Below are 15,231 nucleotides of genomic sequence, written 5' to 3'. Positions count from 1 at the left end.
CTGACCAACACAAGTGTGCCACGGTGTGTACACCAAGCGTGCATGTACACACATAAACTAAAAATTAAAATGTAATTGAAGTATTTTAATGTAAAAAGGAAAAAAGGACTATGAATTGGTTTCAAGTAACCACATAAATGTTAATAGCCTCTAGTGAAAGCAAACTGCCTAAGAATCTCTTCAATTAAAAAATAACAAAACTTAATTCATCTGTTAAGTGAAGAGACACAGTTACATCCACAAAAGCAACTGTTTACTACCTATTGTATTACTTTTTATTGAAAAGCATCTTGCACTTAGGATGGCTGTTTTCTGAGTTTTGCCATACACTTTAATGTTAAAGATTAAATTACTTTTTACATGCAGTAGTGTCTTTCCCCACATGGGAACAATGAGGATAAAAAGATGACATACCACATGAAGTAAGTGTCTTTTTTAATTGAAAAGCTAACAAATTGTCTAGTTACAGCCTCCCTCCCAAACCAAACCGGGTAGTAAACTGAACATATTCAAAGGTGAAAAGATTAAAAATTAAAGGGGGAAACAAGACAAAACAAGTCCTCAGATCCAATTGAGAGAGCCCATTGGATGGATACAAGCTTACCAGCAGCAGAGAGGCTGGGAGACACCCTAACCTAACCACCCGAGTCCAACATTAACTTCAAGTTGCCTTGTTCCAGTTTCCGACTCATGAACAAAGATCATGTTTTGTTAATTCTAGTTCAGAATACTTCTCATACGTTGTTTTATTTACAATGCCAACTTTGAAAGGCTCACTGAAGTTAAATGGACAATGAATTAGGCAGAAATCACTTTACAGAGAGAGGGAAAGCCCAAAATGCCACTTTCCACAGAGAACCCAAAGTTCAGTTTTATTCAGAGTAATGAAAAAAAAAAAAAAAGAAAGAAAGAAAGAAACTTCTGCTCATAGAAGAAACTCAGCCATAGGTCAGATCTGTACTGGAACTACACATGCAGTGAGGACAAGGCTGCGTTTGTCTACTGTTCTCTAATATTAACAATTATAAACAGAGCAGTGCAACTAGCATTTGGAACAACCCTTCTAGTGTTACAGTGTCAGGCACAGCACTTCACTTCTCTTCACACCACTGGTTCTCTTTGCGTACCTAGAAGAGACAGACAAGGAAGTACCTTGAGTGGTCTTTTCTGAGATGGCTAAGGACCACCTATACTATACCATCAGTAGCCTCTGTGATGTGAGAAGGGCAACTGGAAAGCTGGGAAAATACCAGGTGAAGTAAGAGTAGACTTGAGCTCCCATTGTAAATCATCAAACAGCAAATACAATTGGGAGCTCTAGTCCCACTTCCTAAGCTGGCAAGCAAACTAACCTATCCACTCTTATATTATCAGGCTCCACTTTCTAAAGCCAGCTATTTATGGCCTATACAAATGTCCCAGGTAAAAATCTACAATCTGGTAATGAAGAACCCCCTTGGTTCACAATCCATTTTTCTTATGCTTATAAAATAATAGTATCAGGCTGGGGGACTGGAGAGAGGGCTCAGCGGTTAAGAGCACTGACTGCTCTTCCAGAGATCCTTAGTTTAATTCCCAGCACCCACATAGTGGCTCACAACCATCTGTAATAGGATCAGATTCCTTTCTTCTAGTGTGCATGAAGACAGAGCACTCACATACATAAAATACATAAATAAATAAATCTTTTAAAAAAAAGTATCAGGCTAGACATGACTCAGAGGTTAAGAATGCTGTTAATTCCTACCCCACAACCACCTGTAACTCCAACTCCAGGGAATCCAATGCTCTCTTCTGGCCACTATCCTCACATACATGAATAAAAATTAAAAACTCTTCAAGAACAGTATCATCTAAGTACTTAGATTCAGAGACAGATCAGAATGTGAGACTCAGAGGTGCACATTACCCCTCTGTATCAAGACTTTTGTTGTTCTTATTGGGTTTTCTTTGTTTTCTCAGACAGGGTTTCTCTGTATAGCCCTGGATGTCCTGGAACTCACTCACAGTCTGCCTCAGCCTCTTAAGTGCTGGGATCAAAGGCATTTGCCACCACACCTGGTTGGTATCAAGGCATTTTACAAGGCATCCTAGGTAAGTGTACTAATAAGCTGTAGCCCTAGCCCAAGAATTCATGACAGGCATCTCCCCCGCCCTCCCTGCGCCAACCTCTCCCAGACAGGGTTTCCCCATGGAGTTTTGGTGCCTGTCCTGGACCAGGCTGGCCTTGAACTCACAGAGATCTGCCTGACTCTGCTGGGACTAAAGGTGACCACTGATGCCAGTATAGGCATCCATTCTTGTTACTGGGTTCCAGTTTCTTTTTAAAAAGTAATCAAAAATAGGCTGTGTTCTACCTACCTGGGCCTCTTCCTCTTCAGTAAAGTCGTTTTTGATATTGAAGGTTTTACGAATCTCCTCAGGAGTTTTCCCCTTAATCATATTGGCCACAGTCTTGCATGTGACATCAAGCAAACCTTTAATGTCTAAGTAGTTTGCAGCCTGTAAATGACAGCTGGTTTTTAGTCATGTGTACTGAATGTTTGAGTGATAAACAATCTACATCAAATGGAGCTTAAAATGATACCTCTTTTAATGAACTCTATGAAATTCTCTTCCCTTTAATACTAATTACTTTCAATTTAACTTTACTTTTCACTAACTTTTCTCTTATATACTACTTTACCTTTATCCTAGATTTTCATTGCTTTATCTCAATTCAGTTACAAATACTAATTTAAGATTTTTCTTTGGTTTTTAATAACTAGAAAATTACTCAATTTTCAAATATTTGCGAATTTTTTCCCAGATTTTATTTTGAGACAAAGTCTCACTATGTAGCCCTGAATATCCTAAAACTTGTTATGTAGACCAGGCTGGCCTCAAACTCAGAGCTCAACCTGCCTCTGCTGCCTATATTCTGAGATTAAAGGTGTATACTACCACACCCAGCTTTAGACATTTTTTTATGCTTCTATCATTGAGGTCAAAGAACATACTTTGTATAACTTGAATACTTTTAAGTCTGAGACTTTTATGGCTCAGAACTTGGTCTATCTTGATAAGAATTTATATGGCTGTCATTAAATGTAACATCCTATATGCCAAATAAGACAAGCTGTTCAATAGTGTTCCTGAACTGGTTTTCTGTCCACTTGTGATAATTACTGAGACCCAATATTGGAATTGGTATGACCGCACCACTGTGTATTGACCTTTGTATTTCACTACTTTTTTCACTTTCTGAAGTTCTGCTTCTAGGTAGGTATTTATAACTTTATCATTATGAAACAGCCCTCTTTAGCTCAAAACTATAACCATTCCAACTTTCTATTTGTGTTAGCATACTCTTTTCCACCTTTAATTCTAATTGTGCCTCTTAAAGTAAGTTTCACACAGACAGCAAAAGAGACTTTTACTTTATCTAACCTGACATTTCTACCTCTCAAAAGTTCTTGGACCGTTTACATTTAATGTAATTACTAATGTATAGCACCGCATGAGTCCAGGGAATATCCATAGTTGAGGATCAATGCACCTAGCAAATTCAATCCTTTAAGTGGTGAAGGCTCTGCAACAGAATGACCTTATACATTCACATACCAGAATAAGTTCAAAAAGTGTTCCTTGGTCAACTTTCAGGAATTCTTGGTCCCAAACAGGAATATCATCTGTCCGCTTTTCTTTGTTCTCATCATCTTCAGGAGGAGGGGGGTCATCCTTGTGATGGGTGCACCACTGAATGACCTACAACAACAAATTCTTCTGGCATTCTGTTACAAGACTTTCAGTTTAATGCTTAGGGGCATCAATTCTACACTGGGATAAGAACTAGCCAAAAGTTGAGCTAACAAGAAGTTAGAGTCAATTTTTAAAAATAAAGTTTATTTATTGCACACACACAGGAAGGTTGGACAACTGGGCAGGAGTTGGGTCTTTCCTCCCACCACATGGATTCATGGATCAAATCAGATCATCAAGCTTGGCGGTTAAGAGGCATCACCCACTAAGCTATCTTGCTGGCCTAAACTTGCTAGTTGCTGCTGATTACCTTGTACTCCTGATCCTCCTGCTACCAACCCACACTCCTAAGGCTAGGATTACAGGCACATCCTCTAACAGCCAAGCTCGAAAGACAAAATAAAGCTTGAATAATCTTTTTAACTTTCAAGGATGAAACATCTTATTAGATGTAACCAAATCATTCATAGCAATACACTTGACTGTTAAAAACAAACAAAAAACTGGTAGAGGAACCAGTAGTTGGTTGGAAGAATAAGGCAGGAAGAGTCTGAGTTCCAGGCCAGCCTGAGAGATATAGCAAGCTCTGTCTCAAAAACACAAAACAAACTTCCCAGAAACCAAGCCACTGGACAGATGACTCAAGAGATTAAAAGCATTTGCTGTTCTTATAGGAGGCCTGGCTTCAGTCCCCAGCACCCACCCAATGGGCAGCTCACAGCTGCCTGTATTTTCTGTTGCCCAGCCTCTGCAGACACTGAATGCAGACAGTACACTTACAAAACACTTGTACATCCATATATAATAATAATGATAATAAAAAATCAGAGGGGCTGGAGAGAGAGCTCAGTAGTTAAGAGCACTTGCTGCTACTCCAGAACATGGGTTCAATTCCCAGCACTCACATGATAGCCCACAACCATCTGTAACTCCAATTCCAAGAGATCTGATGCCCTCTTCTGGCCTCTTCAGGCACCAGGCACACACATACAGGAAGGCAAGACATCTATATTCATATATATTAAAGACAAAATGTAGGGCTGGGCTGGCGGGGGGGGGGGAGGAGGATAGTTCAGTCAGTAAGAGTGCTTGCTGAACAAGCATAAGGACCTGATTTTGAATACCCAGCATCTACATAAAAAAGTTGAGACAGCATGCATTTGAACCCCTAGTGCTTGTGGTGGGTGGGGGTTGGGTGGGGAGCTTGTTGGTTAACCAGTCTAGCTCTAGATTCAGGAAATAGAGAAAGTAATATCAGGACACCTGATGTCCTCCTCAGGCTCCAGGGAGACATCCAAAACACGTGTGCACATACCACATACAAACAAAACCAAATTACTCATTTACACAAAGAAACAATGGAAAGACTAAAAGCTAAGTTCCTTAAGGTATGGTGGTACGTGCCTGCAATTCTAGCACCCACAAGGCAGCAGGAGTGCTTCCCAGTTCAAGGCCAGTCTGAGGTATCAAGCAAGATCCCATCTTTACAAAAACAAACCAAGTCTGGCAGTGGTGTCAGAAGCCGTTAATCCCAGTACTCAAGAGGCAGAGGCACACAGATCTCTGAGTTTGAGGCCAGCCTGGTCTACAAAGCAAGTTTCAGGACATGCAGGGCTACACAGAGAAACCCAGTCTCAAAAACAACAACAACAACAAAACAAACGCAAACCAAAGAAATAAAACAACAAAATCTACCCCCAAAAAAGATCTTACCTGGGCTGGGGATGTAGCTCAGTATCAGAACATACATTAAGTATGTTTGAGACCCTAAATTCAATCCCCAATGCCAAAATAAGAAAAACAAGAACGAAATAATAACTTACCTTTTTTAGAATTGCTGCATTAACATTTGGTAAAGGAACAGGATCATCATCTCCCTCATCATCCATTCCTAAATCTAAGAAAACCAGGAGAGAGAAGCCATTATTTCTCAACTCTGTAACAACATGCTTAGGGCTTCTACTGTAATAAAACACTAAAAGCAAGTTGGAGAGAAAAGCATTTATTTCATCTTATACTTCTAGCTCAAGACAGGAACTGAAGCAGAAGTCAGTGCTTACCAGCTTACTCCTCTGCCTTGCTCAGCCAGCATTCTCCCCCACCTCCCTTTTTTTTGTTTTTTTCAAGACACGGTTTCCCTGTGTGTAACAGCCCAGAGTGTCCTGTAACTCTCTCTATAGATCAGACTCGCCTCCAACTCACAGAGATCAGCTTTCTGAGTGCTGGCTCAGTCAGCTTTCTTATACAACTCAGAACCACCTGCCTGGAGGTGAGACAGATCCCAACAGGCTGGGCCCTCCCACAACAATCACTAATCAAGAAACTGACCTCCCTGCCATAGGTCAATCTGGTGGGAGCATTTTCTCAACTGAGGTTCCTTTTTGACTCTAGCTTGTGTCAAGCTGACATAAAACTATCTAGTACCGATGGGCATGGGGGCACATACCTGTTGGTGATTCAATGAAGTATGGATAACTAAGAAACAATCTGGAAAAGCTGAATCCTATTCTCTTTCTCTTTTTTAATATGAGTCAAATTCTTTATTTCTTTCTTTCTTATATATGAAGTACTCTTTGGGGATATCCTTAGCCTGAGATTTTTTGCCATAGTCCTTAACCACTACACAACTGCAATCAACAACTTTACAGGGTTCCCCTCTCCATCAATTTACACAACAGTCTGTAACTCCAGTTCAAGGAGAATTTGATGTTCTCTCCTGGCCTCCATAGGGAATGCATGCACAGAGTGTATATAAATAAATGCAGGCAAAACACTTATACATTAAAAAAAAACATATATCCTGGAAGTCAAACAAGAAGTAAAAGGTCAACCCTCAGGTACTGCAAATCTAGATGAGAACCAAAACAGACATGCACTTGAGCACAAGGCACTCACTAAGGTCCTTTACAAGAAGTTGAAGTTTCAGCAGAGTGGTAAAGAGTAGATCATCTCCTCTCCTAGTAACTCCAATACTTGTCCTAGACCCCTTCCCACCTTAGAGCAAACAAAGATAAAACAAAACAAAAAGCAAAGCCTCAAGTTTCATATATAAGCCCCACCGTACTCCCCTACCCCCCAAAAAGTACTGTTAAGAGAATCTATACTGTAAAATTTTTCTTTGGGTAACAGATATTGATATTGTAAGAACACATAAAAAAAAAAAAATACTACCTTTGTTTAAATACAAAGCTATTTGGAAGAAGCTTAAGTAATAAGAGGTCCTGATGGCTACAAAGAATTGCTTCTCTAGTATTTAGATGAGCAGTGGGTTTTTTCTTTAGGACCATATATGAAAGTAGCAAAATACATTCCTTTAAGCTATTTAGTTTCAGGGACTTCTGGAAGATGGACACCTGTATCTGATACCACATCTTGGACTTTAATAAATAAGCCAATCCACATGTATACATATCAAGATTTTTACTTCGGATTACCCTGAGTTTAAGAATTTTGTTTTTTTTTTTTTTTTGGTTTTTCGAGACAGGGTTTCTCTGTGTAGCTTTGCGCCTTTCCTGGGACTCACTTGGTAGCCCAGGATGGCCTCGAACTCAGAGATCCGCCTGGCTCTGCCTCCCGAGTGCTGGGATTAAAGGCGTGCGCCACCACCGCCCGGCTCGTTTTGTTTTTTTAAAGTCACACAAAACTACCCAGAAACAATGTAGATACAAAACAAAACCATTAAGAAAGAAGCCAAATTCAAGAACTCCAGACCTCAAGAGGCTAGAATCCTAAAAGCTACAGGTACTTCAGATGAAACCATGCAGCTTTGAGCCCACAAAGGATACAGAGGGAAAGACACCTTTAACTACTGCTATGTAACAGTCTACTTACTTCTGAGATCAAAGCTGGTCTGTATGTGTTTCTAGATAACTAATGCTCTTAAATTGGCAAATGCTTCTTTGAATCACCACAGGACAGATCAACACATCAAACAACCGCTAAGATGGAAGTAAGTACTTCCATTGCCAAAACAAGTATTCAGGGAGCAAGTTTGCTGTCGGTTATTTACTTACCTTTACAGAGACACTTGGATCACTTTCTCTTTATTGTGACCATTCCATACTCCTTCATTTAATAGGTACTTGATAAACCATGACTAGGAGTTTACAGGCTTGTAATATAAGGGATCTACAATGTTCATTACCAAAATAGAGGACTTCAGGTGCCACATGACACGTATCAATTACCAAAGAGAGGGTGTCCACAGCTTTTATTTTAAAAAGTCATTCACAAAGAAGACATATCCCCTGCAATCAGCATTACAAGTCCTCTACCTCAGGTGAAGCACTTGTCTAGTTATACACAAGCCTTGGGTTTGGTCCCCAGGACTGCAAGGGGAAGAGAAAGCCAACCCCACCTCTATTAGTTATGCAATCCAGCAAGCACTCCAGTCACCTAGAAATGTTCCCTCTTCCCGTGAAGGACTCTCCAACACAATTCAAGTTCAAAGTCATTTTCAACTCTCGTCCTCTCAAATTCATTTACATCTTTACCAATTACATTATTACATTCCTATACCATCTAGACAGCTACTAAAAACTGTATGTAGGCTGGGTGGTGGTGGCTCATGTCTTTAATTAATCTCAGCCCTTGGGAGACAGAGAGGCAGGCAGATCTTTGAGTTTGAGGCCTGGTCTACAAAGTTCCAGGACAGCCAGAGCTGTTACACAGAGAAACCTTGTCTCAAAAAAAACAAAACAAAACAAAACAAACAAAAAAACTGCATTTATTTATTTTATGTGGATGGGTGTTTGTCTGAATATGTCTGTGCACCACCCGCACATCTGGTGCCTGTGGAGGCCAGAAAGGGTGCTGGATGACCTGGAATAGCAGTTACAGGTAGCTATGAGTCCTTTTGCAGTAGCAGCAAGTACTCTTAGCCACTGATAAGTCTCTCCAGCCTCTCAATTCTCCTTTTTTGAGAGGACAGGTCTCATGTAGGTCAGGCTGGCCTTAAACTTTCTATGTAGTAGAAGCTGGCTTTGATATTCTGTATGCTGTAATTACTGGAATGCACCACAACTACCTTAATTTTCCTTACTAATCCATTTTACCTCAGTGTAACTTCCCCAAATCACAGGATATAAAATGTAATATATCACTAGTACCACACACTGTAGTCTTTCTAAAACATGGAATATCACCAGTCAAGATGCTCCTGCAGCATCACGTGGCATACAGCTTTACTAATACACTAAGTGTACTGAGTGAGTTTGTTCTGTGTGGTATCTGGCACCCTTTCTAATTTGTAAAGCAAATTAGAGCAAAGATCATGTTTCACCTTTTTAGCAGCTTATAGCTAGTGTTCATATATAACTCCCACACCCATTCCAAGGTCTTGCCTCAACCTCCCAAGTGCTAACATTATAGACATGGGCCACTATACCTAGATTTCTCTATTTCCTTCAACTATTTAAAAGCTTCTGACCTTTCCTATGCAAAACCCCAGGACTTATAAGTAAGAGAATATTCTTACTAAGTTATTTCTCCCATCAATTTTAAACACTGGTGTGTACATTTTCTATATATACTATTACTATTAACTAGTAAGCTTTCAAAGTTTCTGGACCCATTGTCTTATCCCACCCTTATTCAATCACACAAATGTATTGCAGCGGTTTCGTCAGGATGACAAGTAGACAAAAAAGAAAGCTTGTTTGAAAAAAGACACCTTAGATAAAAAGGGCTTGCCATGCAAGCCTGACTACCTGATCCAATGATCCCAGAACTCACAACAGAGGGAGAGAACCAGCTCCCCAAAGTTGTCCTGAGGTATGCGCATACACACACAACACAGAGATACATAATAAAACTTGCAGGGATTATGAGCACTTATTACTTTTGCAGAGGACCTGGGTTTGCTTGGTTTCCAGCTCCCACATCTAGCAGCTCCAGTTCCAGGGAATCCCACGCCCCCTTCTGACCTCTGCATGAACACAGTACACCACACATGCAGGCAAAACAGTCATACACAGAAAATAAATTTTTAAAAAATTAAAAAGATTCTTCAGGTGTAGACTTTTAAAAAAGCCTTCAACAGAATCCAATCCATAGCAGTTCGATTTAGCTGCCATATAGCAACATAATCCCTTTCCAAGTGCTTTGATTTTTATCATTAGGAAAAAAACAAAGATTTTTGTAAATCAAATTTATTTGAAACAGAAATGGACTATTGTAGCCAGACATGGTGGTTTGTGCCTTTAATCCTAGCACTCAGAAGTCAGAGGCCAAGTGATCTAAGTTCAAGGCCAGCCTGGTCTATAGAGCTAGTTCCAGGACTACACAGAGAAGACTGTCTCAAAAAACTAATTTAAAAAAAAAAAAAAAAGAGAAAGAACAGACCATTGTCTCATACTTAAAGTCACATTAGGACCAGCAAGAAGGCTGAGTGGGTAGAAGTACATGCTATTCAAGAAGAGCTGAGTTTGAGCCTCACATTCAATTTAAGAAGCTGAATGTCGAGGTTTGTATATGTAATCTCAGCACTCTTTGTGGCAAGGAGGTAAGGACGTGTATTGCAGTGGCACAAAGGGTGTGGGAGGCAGGGTTCAGTGGTCAAGAGAATGACTGCTCTTACAGCAGACCCAGCTCAGTTCCTGGCACCACACTGGGCAGCTCACAAGCACTGTTAACTCCAGCTCCAGCAGAATCCAATGCCTCTGGCCTTCACAAGTACTTGCAAGAATGTGCATAATCTAAACGCACACAAAATTAACAATAAAACCTTAAAAACAGCAACATAGCCAGGTATAATAGTGCACACCTTTAATTCCAGCACATGGGAGGCAGAGACAGGTAGATATCCCCAACAACAAACCCCAACAAGGTGGAGTAGTGGAGGTGAAAGAAGAAAACTGACTCCTGGAATACATTATCTGGCATAACATGGCATGCCTGCACACACAATAAAATGTTTGTTTGTGAGACAGGATCTCACTATGTCATCTTAGCTGGCCTGAAATTCAGAGATCCCCCACTCCCCCGCTTCTACTAAGTGCTTGAATTAAAGGTATAAGTCACCATGCCTAACAAATCTTAAAAACAAAAACAAAAAAACCCCAACACTTTAATAGTTTATGGTTTTATTCATACAATGCAGAAAGGAAACTACCCTGTCGCTCTCAAGCTTGTAACAGACTGGCTCATGTAAACCTAATACTTGCAGGTTACATGCCACCACCCTAAGTTACACGCCCCCCCTCCCTTTCACACCAAGGTTTCATAAAGTTACCTTCCAGCATGGTCTTGATGGTCACAGATTGTTTGGCAATTTCTACGTCAACTTCAAATATCTCTCCATCAGAACTCTGCAACTTTATCGAAGGCATCTAAAAAGGATACATTGAATAAGAAATGTAAGAGCTATTAATTCCACAAGACATTTCATTAACTAGTCTATCAGGAAGCTGTAACTTAAGAGTTACTAATACAGTTCTAAGTTCTTCACAAATCAGCCTATAATTGTTTGTATAAAAATAAAATTCTCAACTACAGCTCCTTTAAACATCAGCCTAAGGTCCACTTAAAGGCAGTACTGAATTTACAACTGGTATTAAGAGCTATCTGTATTTGACATTTACTTCAGAATGTGTGTGGGTGTGCATGTACCTCAGCACACATGCAGAGGTCAGAGAACAACTTGCAGGAGGCAGTTCTCTCTTTCCACTATGTGGGTTCCAGGGATCAGGCTTAAGTCATCAGGCTTGGCAGCTGAGCAAACCCTCAAAAATTTTAAGATATATGCTTTTTATGCACCCACAGAGTAATAACTACTCAATATGAAAAATTAACTGCCACAATTAACTACCTACACACCTGAGTGAAATCAATCCAAAATAAACAAAGCTATCAAACAAAAGCAAATTTCTTACAGTGAAATCTACCAGTGAAAAACAAGTAAACTACTCCAAAGAGTAGACTACGATATGCTCACTTATAAACAAATGCAAGAGTACACACAAGAAAAAGAAAACATATAAGCAGACGTCAATACAATCCCTAAAGCCCACAAGGAGCTTAAATTTAGAAGAGTCCTTTTTAATTTTTCATTACCTACTATTCAGGTGTCCAAGTTTGAGATGCTCTAATTCCCTACAATAAAAAGTCTGCTTCAAAATACTGCCCCTCCCCCCCCCCGTTTTTTTCAAGACAGGGTTTCTCTATGTAGCTTTGCGCCTTTCCTGGAACTCACTTGGTAGCCCAGGCAGACCTCAAACTCACAGAGATCCGCCTGGCTCTGCCTCCTGAGTGCTGGGATTAAAGGTGCGCGCCACCACTGCCCCGCTCAAAATACATTTTAAGCCAGGCATGGTGACACATGCCTTTAATTTCTAACTTGGTAGGCAGAGGCAGATAGATCTCTGTAAATCCAAAGCCAGCCCCGGTCTAAATAGTGAGTTCCAGGACAGCCAGGGTTACATAGAAAGACCTTGTCTCAAAAAAGCAAAACAGAACAACAACAAAATGCATTTAAGTCATAGTGGCACATGCCTATAAATCCAGTCAGTACTTGAGAGGCAGGAATTCAGACCCCAAGTAAATAGCCAAGTTCAAGTTCACCCTAGGCAACATGAGAACCTGTCTCCAAAACAAAACAAAAATAAAGAAATTTATATTTAAATTTATTAAAAATAAATGGCGGGCAGTGACAGTGTTTGTCTTTAATCCCAGCACTCAGGAGGCAGAGACAGGCAAGATCTCTGCAAGTTCAAAGCCAGCCTGGTCTACAGAGTGAGTTCCAAGACAGCCAGGAATACATAGAGAAACCAATCCTGTAGTGCCCAATTTTTGGAAGGTTGAGGTCAGGAGAATCATAAATTCAAGGAGTGCCCAGGTTACATAATGAGTTCAAGCCAGCCTGGGAGAACTCAGTAAGTGCCTGCTTCAAAATAAAATACCAAAGAAGCTGGGGATTTAGCTCAGTAGTATAATGATTGCCTAACACTGTCCTCTCCCACTGCCCCAAAAGTGAGCCAATGCATATGCACACATCATAATCCCAGCATTTAGGCATGCAGAGGATCATGAGTTCAAGGCCATCTTCTTGACACATAGGAAAGCAGTATGAGGCTAGCCTGGGTTTTGTGAGAACCTGTCTCAAAAACTAAACTCAACAGCCAAAAACTCCAAAAACCTCATCAACTCAGATAAAATATGAGTCATTAAGAAAAATATAATTTCATATATGAAAAAATTAAGCAAACTAAAACTCATGACTTGAATTTGAGGGAAAGCCAAACCAAACAAATCTAAAACTAAAAGCAGCAATGTATTATCATCTTCAGAGTTCTCCCTCATTCCTCCAAAAGAGGATTAATTCAAGACCTCTTTAAAACTCACGTGCAACTCTTTTTTTGTTTTGTGTTTTTGGTTGGTTGTTTTTTGAGATGGGGTTCCTCTGTGTAGCCCTGGCTGCTCTGGAACTTGCTCTGTAGCCAGGGCTAGTCTTGAACTCAGAGATCCGCTTGTCTCTGCCTCTAGGGCAGAGACTAAAGGCAACTCTTAAGGTCTGATTCTGAGGTAGACACAGTCCTTCAATGTTACCATGTACTAACTGAAGGTACCTCTGAAGCTTTCTGATCTGGATTGTACTAAGAAATTATATGAATTTTCACAAAAGTATAGGATTTGGCATTGAAAATAATTATTGCACCCATTTTAGGGTCAAACACTTTAAGACTCAACACATCTCCTAAAATACTCATTCAGCTTTCCTCAGACACTTGTCCCCATCCCTCAAGCAAACAAGCTGGGAGATGGGGTGAGGGGGCAGAGTAGCGTTTTACAATCATCCACTGAAATACTGAGCTCTCACTCATCCATGGTTTGAGAGAATCAGATTTCACTTTTCAACTCACAAACATGTCTGCTTCTCCAAGTTACTCAGTGCTTGCCAATAATGCAGAACAGAGAAGCCCAGAGCAGCAGACCCTATGATAAGGCAACAATAAAGTTAACAATAAAGGGAGGCTAGTTTTTAATAGCAAAACACTGTTCTTTTCATAGTCCCAGGACTGTAATGAACACTCCAGAACAAGGCTAACTATGTAGCTGATAAAATTACTTTAAAAGTAACACCATTCCATATTTCCTTGAAACAATCCACAATAAATAAAGATGTGCTTAGTCATAGTCAAATTCAGGTATTAGGTTGCTTGTACGGGAGCCAGGATCTCATTAAATGACAGGGAGGTAATCGGTTAATCTGTAATTCAATGCACTCTGTAATCCTAGACTTAACTTTCGGTGTTGTGTTGGAATTGAGTGCAAAATTTTTAAGTAATAATGCATGAGACTTCGATTTGACATGCTTTCAAAAGCAAAAAACAAAAACCCTTCTTCAGTTCTCCGAGCTCCCGGACTTGGAAATTAAACAACTTAAGAGAATTCTAGGACACCAGACTTTAAAAACAAACCTGTTTTAGGTGACTGGAAATTCTGCCACTTGTTATTAGACTGCAGGATGGAAGGGACTGCATTGTTCTATGCCACAGACACATTCTACAGGGACATTCTGAAGAGAAACTGCAAGTCCCCCAAACCTGCGGACTCCATTAGAAGTGACCCAAAGGGCGGGTGTTACATACACTATCCCTTAAGAAACCCAGGCACCTCAAGTTCTAGAGTCAAGGGCTCCTAAAAGTCACACACCTCGGACGGGTCTGCTATTCCAGTAGTTAAGCTCAGAGACTGCAGGGCACGACAAAACGCCAAGAAAGATCGAGTCTGCACCTACAGTTTCGATGGCAGAACAGGCAAGACCAATGGGGATCTAGTGGCGCCAATACAGGAGAAAGAGAGGGAGCCCAAAACCGAGCCGTCTAACAACGACCGCCGCCACCTGAGCGACCAGGAAACCCCCCCCCCGCGCCCCTCCAAGCCTGGAGCGCGGGGCGGCAAGCCTGCCGCTGAGGCAGGGCCCGGGCCGACGCCTGGGCCTTGCAGCCGCGTTCGGGCCCGACTGACGCCGCCCTCAGAGGAGCAGGCTCCTCCACAGGGCTCGGCTCACACTCCTCGGGCGAGCGCCGGGAGGACGCGCGGCCCTAGGAGGCCTGACTCGGCCGACTCGCGCCTCCCGCGGTCGGCAACGGGCCCCACGGCGCCTCAGGCTACGCCAGGCCGAGGCGCCGCCGCCTCGTGCAGGCCACAGCCGCCTCGGGGCTCCAACCCCACCCGCCCTCCAGGGGCCACGTCCCGGTCCGGCTCGCGGGCGGCTACTCACGGTGCTCGGTCTCAAGACCGCGGGCCCGAGGCAGCCGGGCAGCGTTCAGAGGAGAAGAGAAACACCGAGGACGAGGCCACTACAGCAACGCCGCGCGGCGTCGGCTTTTATAGGAGCGGGAAGCGGGCGCCGAGGACCCCGGGCTCGTGACGTCACACTGCCGGCCGGGCCGGCCGTTGCGATCGCCTGACGGCAGGCGGAGAGCGGCTTGGCTGACCCCGAGCGCCGGAGAGGTCTCCGGGAGCGATGCTGAGGAGTACCGGGTGGAG

General features: G+C 41.8%; 1 protein-coding gene across 2 annotated transcripts; it reads right to left on the bottom strand.

Moving 5' to 3' along the window:
- Positions 1–257: 257 nt before the first annotated feature.
- On the bottom strand, positions 258–15,081 carry Skp1 (S-phase kinase associated protein 1). 2 transcript variants are annotated; one of them, XM_037200558.1, is made up of 7 exons: positions 14,963–15,047; positions 14,392–14,472; positions 10,973–11,069; positions 5,565–5,638; positions 3,604–3,747; positions 2,362–2,502; positions 419–1,127 (listed from the first exon to the last, which is right to left on the bottom strand). In XM_037200558.1, the coding sequence occupies exons 3-7, from the start codon at positions 11,067–11,069 to the stop codon at positions 1,092–1,094; spliced, it is 492 nt and encodes a 163-aa protein (XP_037056453.1). In that variant the 5' UTR covers positions 14,392–14,472; positions 14,963–15,047; the 3' UTR covers positions 419–1,091. The 2 variants fall into 2 exon arrangements, with proteins under 2 accessions (XP_028713056.1, XP_037056453.1); XM_028857223.2 differs by lacking the exon at positions 14,392–14,472 and having other exon boundaries at positions 258–1,127; positions 14,963–15,081.
- Positions 15,082–15,231: the final 150 nt, after the last annotated feature.

The sequence above is a fragment of the Peromyscus leucopus genome, chromosome 8b, assembly GCF_004664715.2.
Source record: "Peromyscus leucopus breed LL Stock chromosome 8b, UCI_PerLeu_2.1, whole genome shotgun sequence".
NCBI lineage: Eukaryota > Metazoa > Chordata > Mammalia > Rodentia > Cricetidae > Peromyscus > Peromyscus leucopus.
Note: the sequence above shows the minus strand (reverse complement) of the source record. Positions and strands in the feature narration are given on the sequence as shown.

What these genes read in the sequence shown, in the direction of transcription:
- Skp1 (XM_028857223.2), bottom strand. Translation starts at nt 11,069, where the DNA reads ATGCCTTCGATAAAGTTGCAGAGTTCTGATGGAGAGATATTTGAAGTT. An exon ending in CATCAAGACCATGCTGGAAG is followed by an intron (nt 5,639 to 10,972) that starts GTAACTTTATGA and finishes TGGTTTTCTTAG; the next exon opens with ATTTAGGAATGGATGATGAG. An exon ending in CTGAAGAGGAAGAGGCCCAG is followed by an intron (nt 1,128 to 2,361) that starts GTAGGTAGAACA and finishes TGTCTCTTCTAG; the next exon opens with GTACGCAAAGAGAACCAGTG.